The sequence below is a fragment of the Myotis lucifugus genome, unplaced genomic scaffold (assembly GCF_000147115.1).
Source record: "Myotis lucifugus unplaced genomic scaffold, Myoluc2.0 scaffold_402, whole genome shotgun sequence".
Taxonomy (NCBI): Eukaryota; Metazoa; Chordata; class Mammalia; order Chiroptera; family Vespertilionidae; genus Myotis; species Myotis lucifugus.
This window is the reverse complement of record NW_005871450.1, coordinates 400,290-418,124: the sequence shown is the minus strand read 5'-3', so window position 1 is coordinate 418,124 and position 17,835 is coordinate 400,290. Positions and strand designations below refer to the sequence as shown.

Sequence of the window (17,835 nt, the reverse complement as noted above, 5' to 3'; positions counted from 1 at the left end):
GCTTTTTTTATACTGCGGTTGGGTGAGGGGCGGGGACATGAAGCTGAGGTATTCAGCTGAGGAAGTGTCAGCTGCAGGGGGTCAGCAAGGTATTCAGGAAGGAGTCAGTATCTGTGTCTGGCGCGCTGATCTGTTAGAAATGCCAGGGGGAGTCCATTATCTGCATGTATCCGATCCTGGGCTCTCTCCGACCTAACAGGGTCGTTTCGCAACTGCTCTCATAATCACAAATGTAGCAAGACCTTTGGATATAGCAAAACCACTTACCACTTGGGGGGGGGGTGCACCTATGAAATGCTATGAGCACAAAATCCTTCATTGCAACACAGATTGTAATACTAAGTGGTGGGAAAACAGCTAACTGCACAAGAGGCCTATCTATCCACCGGAAAAAGGCAAGAGGAAATGATGCAAAACTATGCAAACCAGGTTACATTATTGTCAAGTGAAAACATCTAGGGGCACAGCAGTGCGTAGCGTCGTGTGTAAAAGGGGGTGCACGTGCCCCTGTTTGCTTGTAGACGCAGTAAGCAACGCCTCTGCGGTCCCCTTGCCTCCCGGTTTCCAATTAAGGGCGGGGAAACGTCCCTTGCCTGCCTCCCGTCCTCCACGCTCTTTACCCCGCAAGCCTCCTGTTTGTGCAGACCCGGCCTGTTTACCAGCCCGAGTTATCAGCCAGCCTTTCAGGAGGCTGGGTTCTCCCAGTCACGCAGCACCTGGAGCTGCTCCCTCCCCCGCAACTCCAGACTCCAGATCGGGGACCTGCTCCTCCTTCTTCCCGTTCCTCCTGGACCCAGAGCTCACCTGGGAGGAGGTGGGCCTTCTCCCCAAACTTCTCCCTGTCACAGCCCCTCCCACCCCAGGGAAAAGCCACCCCCAGGCTCTTATCTTCTCCCCTTAGGGCGGCCCCTTCCAAAGCACGCTCCTCGACTGTACACACTGACTGGGCCCCTGCCCTGGAGCCTGGGAAGCGTGACAGGCCTGGGCGTCACCTTGGCCTGGTCCTTCCACTCGCGAGGGATCTCTCCTCCGAGCCAGGGGAGGGGTCCACCCCAGCTTGCAGTGCCCGCTGCTAGGTAGTGAGGATGCCACGGGGCACCCGTGTTCTCAGAGATCTACCACATCAGCTCACTGAATCCTCACAGCCCTGAGACGTGGGGCCCCCTACTCGCCCTGCTTGACAAATGAGGAAACCGAGGCTGCGGGGGCTGACAGGCCTGCCCACGGCTGTCCAGCTTGAAGTGGCAGAGCTGGAACTTGAACCCAGGCCTTGTGGCTCCGGGTGGTTTGAAGCCTGAGCATCATTAGCACGGATCCCCCAACAGGAACTGTCGATCCTGGGGTGAACACAATGAGGCCCCAGTTACATCTCAAAGGAGAGGAGGTGCCCAGAGGGGACTCACAGATCAGGAAGAGGTGCCTGACCAGGAAGAGGTGCCTGACGGAGACCACGCATCGGGGCTGGAAACGCCCAGTGGTGGAGAGCGACCCCATTTCCACTGGGCATTTGCACAAATCGAGGCTGCCCAGCCAGAGGCAGGGAGAGGCAGCAGCGCAATGCAGGCCTCATGGGGGTGAGCAGTGGGGGGAGGGGGGGGCAGATGTCTTTCCTCTCCTCTCTCGGTGAAGCCCAGTGGTCAAGTCATAGAGCAGTGATGGCGAACCTATGACACGCGTGTCAGAGGTGACACGCGAACTCATTTTTTTGGTTGATTTTTCTTTGTTAAATGGCATTTAAATATATAAAATAAATATCAAAGATATAAGTCTTTGTTTTACTATGGTTGCAAATATAAAAAAATTTCTATATGTGACACGGCACCAGAGTTAAGTTAGGGTTTTTCAAAATGCTGACACGCCGAGCTCAAAAGGTTCGCCATCACTGTCATAGAGGCTCGGCTTCGAATTCTGGCTGAGTCAACACCCTCACTTTGTGGCCCTGGACAGTGAGCCTTATTTTCCTTTTCTATACAACGGGGAAACTCAGGGCTGATTTCAGCTGTACCAGTTGGTAAAATATTGAGCTACTTCCAGATTTGGTTGGTGAAAATTGGCTACCCAAGACCCCCCCCGCCGCCCGTCCCCCCATAGCACGTCAGGGGTCCTCCAGCACCCCATGCTCCAGCAACTGAAAGGGAAACTCCAGGTGAGTGGAGGCCACCAGGATGCTTTCCAGCACGCCGGCAGAGTCGTTACTGCTGCGTGTCCTGGCTGATACTGACTGATGGGAAAATATTTTGAATATCTCTCCTGGGTTTGATGATAGTGGCACGTAAGACTGCTGTAAGGAGTCAGTGAGCTAGCGTCTCTCTGGAATGACCAGGCAACCCTGTTAATAATAGTAACAACAACAACAACAACAACAACACTCATTCTCCTTCTTTGGCTTCACTGAGTAGCCAGGGACTCTCCCACGGGCCTCTTAGAACTCAGTTTCCCCATCTCCATGCTCCCTAAGCCCCTCCCCACCAGGTGACCCCATGGGCCAGGATGGTGGGTGGGGCTGCTATCTCCCCAGCCTGTTTGCTTTCCCTGCTCATGGGCTGCCACCCCAGCCAAGGACCTTGAATAAAAGGCCAGGGCACCCTATCCTGCTTCCTCCTCTCCGGCCTGGATCATGCTCCGGCTCCTCTCTGCTGTGGCGCTCCTAGGAGCGCTGGCTGCTCCCACAGGTAGGGGCACTGTGTGGGATCCCAGGGAGAGCAGGGGGGACCCACCATCACGGGCGGGGGAGTGGGGGGGATTCTGAGTCTGAGCCCCAGCTCGCTCCACCTCTGCTTGTTGTCTCCCAGAGGCAGCGGAAGGGAGGGCGCAGACTTGGTTCTGGAGCCAAGATGCCTGGGTTCAAATCCTGCCTCTGACACTTCTTAGCTGTGACCTTGGGTGCAAGCCACTGAACCTCTCTGTGCTTCAGGTCCCCAGCTATCAAGATGAGGGTGATAGAGACCCTGCCTCGGAGGGCTGTTGGGGGCATTCATTGAATTGATACGTTTGAGGACATTTTAAAGAGCTTAGAATGGTATCGGGCCATCCGTAGCCCTGTCTGAAGGGGCGCTCTTGTTATATCAGGAGTAATTATTACTCTTCCCTTCCCTTGCCTTCCCATCGGCCCTTTTGGTTCTGAATGTGCCACCAGTGGCCGGGCTGGGACTGAAGCAGCCGGGACCCCACGGTGCGATGCCGTGTGATCTTGGGTGAGACTGTAAGTCGGTCTGGCTTCAGGTCCCTCCTCTCTGAGAGGGAGGTGTGCAATAAGGGCAGCGTTTTCCAGCTGTGCTTCCTGGAGCCTTGAAGCTTCTGGGAAAAAGAAAAAGAAACACTTCTTAGAAGAGCCTCAGGGCCTCCCTGAGGTCGAGCAGACTGGCTGCGGGCGCGGCTCAGTGGTGGAGCATCAACCTGTGAACAAGGACGTCACTGTTCCATTCCTGGGCAGAGCACTTGCCCGGGTTGCGGGCTGCATCTCCAGTGTGGGGCGTGCAGGAGGCAGCCGGTCCACGATTCTCTCTCATCCCTGATGTTTCTCCCTCTCCCTTCCTCTTGGAAATCAATAAAAATAAGTGTATATATATATATATTTTTTTTTTTAAAAAAAGGAATGAGGCTGACTGGACAGAGGCGATTCTCCCCAGCCCAGCCTAAGAGGAGAATTCCACTCTTACATGTTCCCTTCTGGGCCTTCGAGGGAGGAGCTATTCAGGGAAAGGGTTCCACGGGCAGAGCCGGTGGGTTGGAGGGAGACCGCCAGCAGCTCCTGCTTGGCGCGCTGACTCCCACCTCCACGCCTTGCCCACGCTCTTCCACCCCCACCCCAGGCTTCTGCACCTCCAGGGAGATGTTCCTTGATCTTCTCCCAACAGCCCTACCCCGCTCCCACCCAGCCTTAGTCCTGTTCTTGGTCGTGTGTGTGTGTGTGTGTGTGTGTGTGTGTGTGTGATCTTCCTCCTCTCTCCCCTCAATAGCAGGTCTGATCACCCCTTTCTCCCCACAGGGACCTCCACGACATGTCCAGCCTGCTCTTTGCCAGGAAACTGTAGAGAGACCGTTTGTCCTCCCGCCAAGGACTCCTGCTTGTTCCGCCAGATGCAGCTGGGTAGAGACGGGACGGGGTTGGGCAGAGAGGATGGGCAACGTGGGTGGGCAGGGGTCGGAGGGGAGAGTCATGGGTGAGCCACCCTGGGACTGGAGGCTCCAAACTCTGCCTCATAGCTCGGCTCAGTACTGTTGGGGGGCGGGCAGGGGTGGTCTCAACACCAGTTGAGGTCCCAGACTGACCTCTGGGAGGGCTTGGGCGTCTCTAATCTCCCCTCCTCAACCTCTATCCTTAGAGAATGGGACTCTCATCAAGAACGGGTCGTGTGTGGCCCCGAAGGAATGCCCAGAAGGTGTCTACGCCCTGACCTATGCCCCCAACTCGAGTCTCAGCACAGCCTGTTGTGACAACAACTGCAGCAGGGTTGCACGACCAGGTTTGTCACACAGCTGGGTGGAGCGTGACCTCCGTTTCAAGCTCTGCCTGGCTAGTCAGAGCAAGGAAAACCTCAGTCTTCTCATCTGGAAAATGGGTGTGAACTAAGTTTTGCAAAGGGTGCCTCCACCACAAAGCTGGCATATAGCAGGCACTCCGTAAATTGTAGCTGTGCTTGTTGAGTCATTGGGGGCTGGAGGGAAGCCCCAGACTCTTTGTTCTCCTGAGAGGGGCTCCCCGAGGGCGAGTTGAACAGAACAAGCAATGTTATGGGTGGTCGCAGGCCCAGGTGGGGCGAGCCAGCGAGGTGCCGGGGGTGCACGATTTAAGGACGTGTTCACGCTCATGCACTGACTCTGCCCTCCTACCACCGACAGCGAGCACCTTGCTGGCCTCACTCTAGACCTGGCTCTGAGTGGTGATGATTGCTTTTTGTGGCTGGTAATTTCTTCCAAGAAGGAATTTGCATTAGGCTGGGGTAGCAATGGGGACACTTGGGGCTACTGGCCATCCTTTCAATCTACTGGGGTGCCCCTCCTCCTAAACTATGTACCTCAATCAAAAAACATCCGAGTCCAAGTCGAGAGGTGGGCATGCCATTCAGAATATAAAGCATCATGCCTTGGCCGGTGAACCAGGACGTCGCGGTTTGATTTTACATTCTCTGAGCAGCGGTGAGAGGGTCGGCCTGCACACTGAAGGGTCTCGAGTTTGATTCCTGGTCGAGGGAATGTACCTGGGTTGCAGGTTCCATCGCTGGCCCAGTCAGGGAACATGCAGGAGGGAGCCAATCGATGTGTCTCTCTCACATTGATGTTTCTTTCTCTTTTCCTCTCTCTCTCTCTCTTCCCCTCCCTCCCTCCTTTCCACTCTCTCTAAAAAGCAATGGAAAGAAAATGCTCAGGTGAGGATTAACAACAACAACAACAAAGAATATAAAATGTCAGTTTTTTAAAAAATATATTTTTATTGATTTAGAGAGGAAGAGAGAGGGAGAGAGAGATAGAAACATCAATGATAAGAAAGAATCATTGATTGGCTGCCTCCTACACGCCCCCTACTGGGGATCGAGCACACAACCTGGGCATGTGCCCTTAACCAGAATCAAACCTGGGACCCTTCAGTCTTCAGGCCGACACTCTATCCACTGAGCCAAACCGGCTAGGGCTAAAATAGCAGTTTTGATGGAAACTGCTTTGAACAAAACTACTATGAGTAGAGAAGGATCAAAGGGACTATCTCGAAATACTCAAGTAATTGCCTTTTTTAATCCTCACCTAAGGATATGTTTTTATTTATTTTAGAGAGAGAGGAAGCGGTAGAGAGAGAGAAACATTGATATGAGAGAGAAACATCAATCGGCTGCCTCCTGTGCCCACCCCAACTAGGGATCAAACTGGCAACCTGGGTATGTGCCCTGACTGGATCAAACCTGCAGCCTTTTTGATGCACAAAATGACGCTCAACCTACTGAGCCACCCTGCCAGGGCTCGGGTAATTGTCTCTTGGTAGAGGATCAACAGCAGCGCCGGCCAGTAAAATAGAATGTTATCTGTGTATGTAATGGAAGCTTTTCCAGGAGCCAAATCAAAAAGTTACAAAGAGCCCGGCCAGATGGCTCAGTTGGTTGAGCGTCGTCCCCGATGGGGCACAAACCTGTGTTGTGGTTCGATCTCTGGTCGGGCCCGTACGGAGTGCAGCCGGTGGATGTTTTTCTCTCACATCGATGTTTCTCTCTCTCTCCCTTCCTCTCTCTAAGCTTGTCCTTGGGTGAGGATTTTAAAAAATTTACAAAGAAACGGGTGAAGTTAATTTTAATAAAATGTTTTATTTAATGTAACACACCTGAAACATTTCAACACATACATAGTCAATCCAATATTATTCATGAAAATGTTACATTCTTTTTTCACACGAAGCCTCTGAAATGAGGTGTGTCTTACACTCACAGCGCATCCCTAGCGGAACCAGCCACCTTTCACGTGCTCAGCAGCCACACATGGACAGTGGCCATGGAGGAGCCAGCGCTGTTCATAGTTATGGTTCTTTTTTCGTCTCCTTTTCTGTACTTGCCAGTATTTCAATATACACCCACATTAAAATGCCTCGTGACTTAGTTTTGACTCATGAAAAGTATGCTCGAACAGCTTCCTCTTAAAATGTCTGAGATCTCTAAGAAAGCTCTGAAAATTAGTCAGATGGTGGAGAAGCTTCCCACCCCACAGTCCCCCCCCCCCACAGTCCCACCCCACTCTTTTGCAGAATACCACGAGATCTTAACACCGGAAATAACAGGTTCATTTTTAACCCCTTTTGGAATTTGAGGTCTTTGAGGGAAGGCCAGTGCTGTGTCTCTAGAGCAGGGCCTGGTACACAGTAGGCACTCAAGAAATGTTTGTGGAATGAATCAAAGGGCCCTTAGGGTCCAGCACGAAGGCTCATTTCGGACAAGTGAACAGTGTGGGGCCAGCCCCGCCCACGGCTCTGTTTGCTGTTCCTCAGAATAAGTCCTTAGGGGCTGGAGGGAGATGACTAAGGTCAGTTGGCCACACTTTGGAGGAGAATGTTCTGGGTTGTGGTGGGTGGAGGCAGCAAGAACAGAGGCTGGTGGATGTGTTCCTCGGCCCCCATCCCACCCTGACTATACCCCCTCCCACCAGAGGAAGCCCAGCCCAACGGGGTGAAGTGTCACTACTGCTCTGGGAATAAGCCAGCCCCATGTGACTCCCTGTCAGTCATGAGCTGCACCGGACACCAGACTGCGTGTGTCACCCTCAAAGGCACATGGAATCGAGGTAAGGGCTCCCTTAGGAGGTCATTTGCACGGGGAGCCTGCCTCCTGCCTGTGCAAGTAAGTGCTGAGGTCCCTTTGCAGGCGTGTGCTGGTTATTTATTGCTAATGAACAAATCCTTGGCAAATGCAGTGGCTTAAAAACAACCACCACCATTTTATGGACACTCATGGTTTCCGTGGGTTGGGAATTCACGAAGGGTTCAGCTGGACAGTTCTGGGGCTCTCACATGGCTGCAGTCAGACGGTGGCTGGAGGGCAACTGCAGGACGGAGGGGCCTTTCCGTGCGGCCTCGCCACATGGGTTAGCTTGGGCTTCCTTCCATCATGGCTGCCATCCTCTCTACATGGTGGCTGCAGACTTCGAGAACAAGTATTCCAGCAAACGAAGTGGCAGCTGCATGGTCTTTGTCAGCCTAGCTTTGGAAGTCACACCAGGCTCCTTCTGTCATGCTTCACTGGTTGAACCGGCCACAAAGGTCCATCTGGTTTAAAAGGAGGAGGCCTAGACCCTCACCTCTTGATGTTTCAAAGAATTTGCGGAGGTATTTTAAAGTCCCCACTTTTTGCAAATGGTTGGAGAGCAGGGGCTTTTGGAGCAAAAGGCTTAGACTAGACTGACCAGAGGATACACTAACTGAAGCCAACCAAGTGACAGAGAGAGGTGGCCTGGGCTCCTACCCCTGACAGCAGAGTGGACTAGACCCTTCGAAGGGTCTTCTTGCTCTAAACAGTGGCATACTGGGGGAGGGGGGGAGGGGGGCGGGCAGCGGGAGCAGGAGTGGTGGGCGTGGCCCACCCTGGCTGGAGGAGTATTTCATCACTGCCATTGTTTAGAAGTGCCGGTATATGGTGATAATAAAAAGCAGATTGACGTTTAGTCGGCTTTATTATTGTTTCTAAATGCTTTACAGACAAGACACTTCCTTATGGCCCGTTCCCAGGACAGATTGCTCCCAGTACCATCTCCCTTGGAATGCCACTGATTACAGATGAACTGGATGCTGTACCAGAATATTTCTCCATGCTTTTGGGGGAATTTCCAAGGGTCTTCAAACAAAATAGTGATGTTAATAGAGATCAGGACAAGAGCAGCGAGCAGAAGTGGAACTGGGAGGGGGTGTCTGCTCCGGGTGCCGAGCTCCTAGGTTCGCGCTGTAGTTGGGGAGCTGGCCCTGAGGGTCCCGTATATGCCAGGGACCTTGGAAGGAGGCTGAAGTGATCCCAGGTGGGTAGCACTTCCCAGCTCTCAGAATGAGCCAAAGGAAGTCCTCTCCGGAGGAAAGCCGCCAGGGCTCCCACAGATCAACACCAACCCAGTGTGAGCTCACAGTCAGAGCCCACGAGAGGCACAAGGGAAGAAGCCACCATGAGCGAGGCAGAAGCGATGAACAGCACAGGCAGACCCACGAGGGGCCCACCATGGTAGTTCCCAGCTCCAGAACAGAACTGTAGGTGACGTATATGAAGGAACAAAGCTAGAATCGCAGAAAAGAGCAGCAGGAAGAGGTTGTAAGACGTGACCAGGGATGTTTGAAAACGAATCGTATAGAACTATCAGGAGAGACAGAGAGAGACAGACATCAAGGTGGGAGGCTCAGGCTCCGAGTCCCCCTGACGCTCCCCTCTGTTTGTGGGAGGCTCAGGCTCCGAGTCCCCCTGACGCTGCCACGCCAGCGCTATGCAACCTGCCCGTGAACAGCACCCTGTGCCACGCCAGCGCTGTGCAACCTGCCCGTGAACAGCACCCTGGGCCCCCGAAGCATTTGGATTCCATCTCACAGCCCCGCCTGAATGCTACCACGAGGCTCCTCCCACCCAGCCAGGTGCTTCCAACCTTGACCCTCTCTGCCCTCTCTGGATCCCACTTGCCCTTCTCAATCCTGTATGTTCCCAGGGTGTCCCCTCCCTCCTACGATAATGTTCCCATCACTCATATGTGGGCGAGCGCGCACACAAACACACACACGCGCGCGCACACACACACACACACCACCTGACATACCAGAAGCAGAAAATCCCATTGGCACAGAGCCACACATCCTCAAACACCCACATTTATATCCTGGTACCCCAAACAGCCCTAGAGAGGAGCACGCCTTTCTAACCATGAGCATCCTTCGTGTAAGTGCGTTTAGAGCTCTAACTCGGTTTAAAGAAAACACCCGGGGTCTCCTCCTTCCTGTTTTCACTTTCTTGTTTGGGAAGGAAGACGTTTGCCACCTGTCTCCCTTTGGCTTCACACAGAACCCAGCCCGTGGTTTTAGTCTTCCAGAAGAGAGACGCTCCCTGAGGGAGTGCTCACCAGGCCACAGCTCTCCAAGTGAGGCATCTGGCAGAACGGCAGGCCTTTCGCAGGCGAGGGAGGAACTTTCCGGACTTGGGTGGGGCCGCATTTCTTCAGCTCCGGGCACAGGGGATGCCTTTGCGGGAAACCACAGGGCAAGGAGGGTTCTGTGAGGCAGAGGATCTCTCTGCTGAGTCTGCAGGCAAAAGGGGAACCTTCTTCCTTTCGCTTCCTCAGATTCCCAGTTGCTAGGAGTTTTACTTTCCAAAACCAAGCAGTGAATTAAAGTACTGATCACAATGGGGGTGGGGGGAGCTCAAAATTTACGACAGGGAAAGGAAAAGGGGAAGACAGGATTGCTGCTCTGGCACGTGGGCCACGGGATCTTTGCATATGCCATTCCTATGGACATAGCTCCACGCGGGGACACATCCATTGTCAGGCCCAGACCCAAACATGTGGGCTGGGAAAGGGACAGTACAAACATGCAAATATATAAAAGCACAAAATAGCCCCAGCCGGTTTGGCTCAGTGGATAGAGCGTTGGCCTGTGGACTAAAAGGTCCCGGGTTCTATTCAGGTCAGGGCCTCTGCCTGGGTTGCGGGCTCCATCCAGCATGATTCTCTTTCATCACTGATGTTTCTATCTCTCTGTCCCTCTCCCTCCTCTCTGAAATCAATAAAAACATTAAAAAAATAAAATAAAAGCACAAAATATCCACAGATACGCTGAAACAGGCTAACATCCACAAACGTTCACGTCTGTGTGCCGGCATATATTTCCAAGCTCCCCACGCCTCACTGGAAACACAGACACACACAGACACACACACACACACACACACACAACCAGCCTTACACACATGCACATAAAAACGTGCTCTCTTCACACAGGTACACACATGCACACCTGCTCCCACAGGGGCCCATGGAGACGCACACACAAACACCCCATCCTCCCACGGACAGTTCCAGAACACACAGAGTTCAACATGGGCACCACAGCCACACGTGCACAGAGAGACAGGCCTGCACGCTGCTACACACAAACTGCGTCATGGCAGAAGTGCACACACCCGGTGTAGTTACACAATCACAGGCACATACCGAGGTGCCTAGAAATGTGTGTGCGCGCATACACACACACACACACACACACACACACACACACACATTCCCTCTGCTGTACGTTCCATCCCCATTGTCCTCCAGCAGCTCATCTTCCTCTCTCCCCAGATACCCGAGCAACTTCGACCCACAGCAAGGCTAAGGCCACCACCTGTTTCACCTGCTCGGACAGCGACCATTGCCACCCTTTCTCCTGCCCGGCAGAGAGGAGCTACTGCCTTCAGACGGCGGGCATCCTGGGTGAGCGTCCCTGGGAGGGGCTGGGGAGGGGAGGCCGAAGCAGGGCCTGGGGCACAGCAAGCCTCTCCTTGCCCTCCCGGGCCTGCTGCCTCTACTGCAGTCACAGCCGCCTTTTCCTGCCCGCGGAGGACAGAGGCTGGTGGCAGGGGAGGATGAGAGTTTAAAATCTGATGCCACATTTATTTGGCTATTTATTGCTGAATAATAAATCAACTCCTAACACAGTGGCTCGACCAACAAAACAGAAACAAACTCGGAGATACAGAGAAGAAATTGGTGGTTGTCACATAGGCGGGAGGCGGGGGGCTGGGTGAAAAAGGTGAAGGGATTAGGAAGTACCAATTGCCAGTCATTAAAATAGTCGCGGGGATGGAAAGTACAGCAGAGGGAATGTGGTCACTAACACGGTAAGGACTATGTACAGTGTCGGATGGCTACTTACTTACTGAGGTGACCACCTGTAAGGTACATACCTGTCCAATCACCATGTTGTACACCTGAAACGAATAGAATGTTGCATGCCAAACGTAATAGAAAAATAGTTCGGTCCTGGGTTTCGGCACAAAAAAAAAAAAAAAAGGAAAGAAACAACAAACAGACAAAAGTAGTGACTTAACCATAAAAGGACAAATACTATCTGATTTCACTTATACGAGGATCTAGACTAGTCAAACCAGGGAAACAGAAAGTAGAATGCTGGGGGAGAGGGAAATGGGCATTGCTATTGGATGGGTAAAGCGTTTTAGTTTTGCCAAATGAAGTCGTTCTAGAGATCTGTTTCACAATATTGATCCAGGTAACACCCCTAAACTGTGCACTTAAAATGGTTAAGACTGTAAATTCTATATTACGTGTTTTGTTTTTACCACAATTTAAAAAAAAACTTCATGGCGTAAAACTATGGTTTATTATTTCCCACCATTCTGTGGGCTGCCCAGGCCCGGCTGGGCAGCTCTGCTCCAGGGAGTGCAGGCTGAGGTCATGTATGTGGCTGCATTCAGCTGGGAACTCAACTGGGGCTGGAGCGTTCACTTCAGACTCTCCCCTTCCCCCTCTCACCAGCCTTTCTCCACGTGGCCCCTCATTAGTCTGTAGCCTCGTTGAGCTTCCTTACAGTATGGTGTCTGGCTTCCAAGAAGGAAGAAGTACAAACCAGCGTCTTCAATTTATTTTATTTTTTAATCTTCACCCAAGGATATTTTTTCCATTGATTTTTAGAAAGAGTGGAAGGAAGGGAGGTAGAGAGAGAGAGAGAGAGAGAGAGAGAGAGAGAGAGAGAGAGACGCATCGATTGGTTGCCTACCGAACTCACCCCATCCGGGGCCCGGTATTGAACCTGTAACTCAGGCATGCGCCCTTGACCAGGAATCAAACTTGAGACCCTTCGGGGAGTGGGCTGATGCTCCAGCCACACCGGCCAGGGCTACCGGCTGCTTATTAAGATTAAGCCCAGAGCCGGCACAGTGTCGCTTCTGCCACAGTCTGTTGGTCAGAAGCAGCCATGAGGCCTGCTCAGGGTTCAGGAATGAGGAAAGAGATTGCACCTCTTGATGCACCAGGGATAAGGTCATGTGCCAAAAAAAAGCGTGTGGGATGGGAGACACAGTGTGGCCATCTTGAAATCTACTGCAACATCCTGGGCAGGGAGCCCCCAAGTCATCTGTCCATCTGCCCCGTAAAGGAGAAACTGGACATTTCTGTTAAGGGAAGAGGAGTTGAACTAGAAACCAGTCTTTCTTTGGTATAAATTTCAAGAGACACAGAAGTAGAATAAACAGGAATGCCAGCGGTATCGATGGGAACAGTGAGGATGGGGACCAGGCTGGGCACCTCTGGGGTCCCCGAGGAGGCTCTGGCTCAGGGAGCTCGGTGCCCACAGGCAGGTTGCTCAGACATCGCAGATCCAGAGCCACCTGCTCACTGGGACCCCAAGGGGAGGAGGCGGGGAGGAAGGCTCTCTGAACCGTGTGTCTCGATGAACAACGACAGGGTTTGTGTGTATCGGGGTGATCTCAGGCAGAGCGAATGCCGCAGTGACACCCCTCGGAGCTTGGCGGCTGTGATTGCTCTTCCTTATAAGTCCGCTTCCGAATCTCTCCAGCCTTAGGGGAAGGTGACTCTGTCGCCTGGAGAAACGGTTCCTGCGTGGCCTCCAAGGACTGCAGATTTGACAGCCCCATCTCTGCCCTGACCTACAGCATCGGCTTCGGCTTCTGGGTCAACACCACCTGCTGCCAAGGCAGCTGCCAGGAGCCCCCTCCTCCGGGTATGCTGCCACCGGAACGTAGTCAGATGGGTAGTCAGATGGGTGGCCGAGCGGGTGGTGGTGCCTGGAGGAGAGTTTGTCCTGGGCTGAAGAAGGCAGGGGGGCGGGGCAGCACTTAAGCCCCTCCCCCCAATCAGGCTGCCCTAAGGCAGTGGTCGGCAAACTCATGAGTCAACAGAGCCAAATATCAACAGTGCAACGATTGAAATTTCTTTTGAGAGCCAAATTTTTTAAACTTAAACTATATAGGTAGATACATTGTTATTAACTTAATTAGGGTACTCCTAAGGCTTAGGAAGAGCCACACTCAAGGGGCCAAAGAGCCGCATGTGGCTCGAGAGCCGCAGTTTGCCGGCCACGGCGCTAAGACACTGACCCTGCTCAGTGGGAAAGGCCAGGACAGTGGCTCCCCGTGGTAGAGCCGATGAGTGCAGGGCGGGCCTGAGAGGTCCCGAGAGTCCGCCCGGCTGACCGCCACCCTCCTCTATACAGCAACGCTGCCGGCCTCGCGCACCCTGAGCAAGTTCCTGTGTCCTATATGTGCTGACAGCCACCTGGGGCTCTGCAACTCCTCCTTGTACATGCAGTGTCCCAGTGGGGAGACCACGTGTGTCCAGCTGGACCTGGTGTCTGAAGAAGGTAACGTGTGTGTCTGGTGTGAGCACATGTGCGTGAGTGAGTCTGAGTTTGGGGCCCACCTCTATCATTCACGCTGTGTGACCAAAGATCAGTGGCTTCATCTCATTGAGCCTCAGTTTTCCCTTCTGGTAAATGGGAGTAAGTGGAAACACACCCCACGGGGTTTTGTGAGGAGGAAGTGAGTGCGTGAGAGAGGCGGGAAAGCAGGGGGCATAACGCAGGACTCTGGGGCCAGGCTGCCTGGGGTCAAATCCCGAATCTACACCACTCAGGAGCTGGGTGGTCTTGGGCAGGTGGCTTTGCCTCTCTGTGCCTCAATTTCCCATCTGAGAAAGAGGATAATTATAGTCCCTAGTTCATAAGACTGTTGTGAAAATTAGGTAAGATGATTCATACAACTTCTAGATGGGTGTTGCCCAAAAGAAATATACTGTGAGCCACATGTATAATTTAAACTTTTCTAGAGGCTGCATTTAAAAAGTACAAAGTAACAGATTAAATTAATTTAGTTATATATATGTGTGTGTGTGTGTGTGTGTGTGTGTGTGTGTATATATATATTCCTTACCCAAAGATATTTTTTTCCATTGATCTTTAGAGGGAGAGTGGAAAGAAGGGAGGAGGGGGAGACAGATAGAGAGAGAGACTTTGATCTGAGAGAGACACATCATCTGGTTGCCTCCCTCACACACCCCGACTGGGGCCAGGGTTTGAACCTGCAACTGAGGTACGTGCCTTGACTGGGAATCAAGACCCTCTAACTACTAGCCGCAGGGGTGGGCAAACTTTTTGACTCGAGGGCCACAATGGGTTCTTAAACTGGACCGGAGGGCCGGAACAAAAGCATGGATGGAGTGTTTGTGTGAACTAATATAAATTCAAAGTAAACATCATTACATAAAAGGGTACGGTCTTTTTTTTTTTTAGTTTTATTCATTTCAAACAGGCCGTATCCGGCCCGCGGGCCGTAGTTTGCCCACGGCTGTTCTAGGCCATAGCAAGTGTGATGTACGGCATTTCAGCGAATCTCAGATGGTATCGATGGGGAGGGAGACAGGAAGTCAGCTCTACTCAGAAATGTCGAAATGTGTGGGTTTAAGGGGGGATGTGCCTCTCAGAACTGACGCAAGTCAACGTCAGAGGTCGTGACTGCTGTGTGCGGGTGAGGCTTAAGTGAGGCGGTGAAGCGGACAGGTCTTCCATCAACATTGCTCAAGGACCGGATGTGCGGAGCCTGGGGGTGTAAGCCCAGTGCTGTGTGTGCCTGTGTGTGCCTGTGTTTCCCGGGCAGGGGTGACACGCCGGTGGACAGGTGCACAGCTGTGCTTGTGTGAATTGTATGTGGGCTCTGGGGACATGAGGGGAGCTGCGTGTGACTGGGATGTGTGTGCATGTGGGCACGTGTGGGCGGCTGGGCGTGAGGGTGGGTGTGGGACAATGCCTCACACACACGGCTCTTTGAGGAAGTATATTCTAGCTCAGGGCAAAATGAGACAAAGACAGACCAGGCTGGGAGGCTTCCATTTCTTTTTAGCTTTCGTGGTATGGAGAAGTTCAAAGATAAAAAAAGAGGGAACAAATATTTTAAGCAATAAAAAAAATAATAATAATTACAAAAATAAAAAAAATAAAAAAAGAGGGAACAGTTCAGTAAACCCCCATATACCCTCCACCCAACTCCAGAGATGATGCATTCATGGCCAGTCCCTGTGTTATTTTGAACACAAACTCAGGTATTTTATCACTTCAACCATGAGGATTTTCATCTGCATCCCTAAAAGGGCTGAAAAATAACCTACGATTGTGGTGAGGTGTTTTTTGTTGGTAAAATAAGACCGTGTCGCTTTCCTATCCCCCATCAAGTCCTCAGTAAACCGGCTACATTTGTATATGTGTATTTATATGGAATATGACACTATATTACACCGTGCGGCTCTGAAGAAGCATAGGAATCACTGGGAAACTGTACACGAAGCCGGCTGTGTGAAATAGTGGCCGCCAGGTGTCAGGTTTTTTTTTGTTTTTGTTTTAAATATATTTTATTGATTTTTTACAGAGAGGAAGGGAGAGGGATAGAGAGTCAGAAACATCGATGAGAGAGAAACACCGATCAGCTGCCTCCTGCACAACCCCCACTGGGGATGTGCCCGCAACCAAGGTACATGCCCTTGACCGGAATCGAACCTGGGACCCTTCAGTCCACAGGCTGACGCTCTATCCACTGAGCCAAACCGGTCAGGGACAGGTGTCAGTTTTTACTAACATTGGACACAGGAAAGGAACACCTGTAACACGGGTAAGGCATCGAGTGCCAGTGAAGAGCGGCTGTGCCCGGCCCAGCTCAAGGCTCAGACACCTCTAGTGAGTTTCCCAAAAGGCACGGAATCCAGGGTCTGCCACTCCCTCCCATGTTTCCTATATTTTTTTTTAAATTTAATCTTTTAAAAATATATATTTTTTTATTGATTTCAGAGAGGAAGGGAGAAGGTGAGAGAGATAGAAACATCAGTGATGAGAGAGAATCATTGATTGGCTGCCTCCTGCACGCCCCCTACTGGGGATCGAGCCTGCAACCCGGCATGTGCCCTTGACAGGATTCGAACCCGGGACCCTTTAGTCCTCAGGCCGACGCTCTATCCACTGAGCTATTTGAAGTGTCAGTTTTCTTTCCCCAAATCTCAGCAAGGCTCTGACCTGGGGACACAGGCCACTGTGAGGGGCTGGAGGGAATTGCAGGGTAATTTGCTCCATCAGAGAAACCTTGATATCGGGGATGGAGGGTGCGGGCTGGCGCCTGCAGGCCACACCTGCCTGCGCGCCTGCGCCCCTCACTCCCTCCCCCGCATCTCCGTCCCGCAGGCGGCAGGAACCTGAGCGTGCGGGGCTGCGGATCCCGCGACCTGTGCAGTGCCCCCCACGGGACGGAGGGGCTCCGGGCGCTCCCCGGCCACCGGCTCGCCCGCAGGCCCGACTGCAGCTCCAGCAAACGCGCGGTCATCGACTCCTCGAGCTCGTTGGCGCAGGGCCCCGGCCTGGCCCTGCCCGCGCTGGTGGCGCTGGTCGCCCGCGCCCTCGCCTAGCACCCCGCCCGGCCGCTCGCCCGGAGCCCCCGCTGGTTCCGCTCGTCGCTAGGGGGCACCCGGGCTCCCTCTGCCAGGACTTGCCAGGGGCCCAGAAGCTGGTGAATCAATCAAGGGGCGAACCTCCTCCCCCAGGCCAGGCCTCTTCCTCCAGGGGGGCCCCCCAACACCAGGCCACCCCCAGGCTGTCTGGGAAACAGCCCCTCCTCCTCTGCCTCCCTCTTTAGGGTCTAGCCACGTCCTGGGCAGCCACGGTGGGGCTTGAGGACCCAGTGCACCCCCTTTCCAGGCCTTTACAGCTCCCTCCGCCCACCACGGCCCCTCTGTCTGGGCTCCGTGTCCCACTGTCGCAGATCTGAATGAATCTCATCGCACAAACCGCGTGGTTTGGGTTTCCTTGTCGGTGGCTGCAGCCTCCATCAGGCTGCGAGGTGGTCTGCTCTCTCCTCTGGGGCCAGGAGAGGCCAGGCCCGGGCCCCAGGGCGCCTGCAGGTGACTGTCTGGGAGCCAGGGCGGCATCAGCCCAATTCCCCCCCCTGGCGCCCGCGTCCTGTTAGCGCCAGCATCGGACCCAAAGGAGGGAGCAGAGGTCAGGACAGGGAGCTCCAGGAACCATTCAGCGGAAAGTGATGGAAAGTCCAACCAAGAGAACGGAAGCAACTCATCAGCCCCCATCTGACAAACACCTACTGACCCATTTATCCATCAAGCAGTTCTAGACACGGGGGTGCCCAGTAAAATATTCTCTCATCATTATAACACGCCAGAGGGTGACGAGAGCTGTGGGGAAAACAGTGCAGGGAGAGGAATGGGGAGTGCTGGGACAGGGGTGCGCTTATACGGGGGTCTCAGGAGGTGATGGCCGAAATAAAGGACCTGAAAGGGGTGAGGGAGAGGGCCCGTGCAAGGTGGCTGGGGCAGGGGTGGGGGCATTCCAGG

At 53.1% G+C, this 17,835-nt stretch overlaps 1 protein-coding gene across 1 annotated transcript; it reads left to right on the top strand.

Moving 5' to 3' along the window:
• The first annotated feature begins 3,983 nt into the window (after nucleotides 1–3,983).
• Nucleotides 3,984–17,274, top strand: LOC102424454. Its single transcript, XM_023743601.1, has 7 exons — nucleotides 3,984–4,090; nucleotides 4,326–4,466; nucleotides 7,126–7,260; nucleotides 10,780–10,911; nucleotides 13,013–13,177; nucleotides 13,670–13,816; nucleotides 16,676–17,274. The coding sequence occupies exons 1-7, from the start codon at nucleotides 4,081–4,083 to the stop codon at nucleotides 16,894–16,896; spliced, it is 951 nt and encodes a 316-aa protein (XP_023599369.1). The 5' UTR covers nucleotides 3,984–4,080; the 3' UTR covers nucleotides 16,897–17,274.
• The last annotated feature ends 561 nt before the right edge of the window (nucleotides 17,275–17,835 follow it).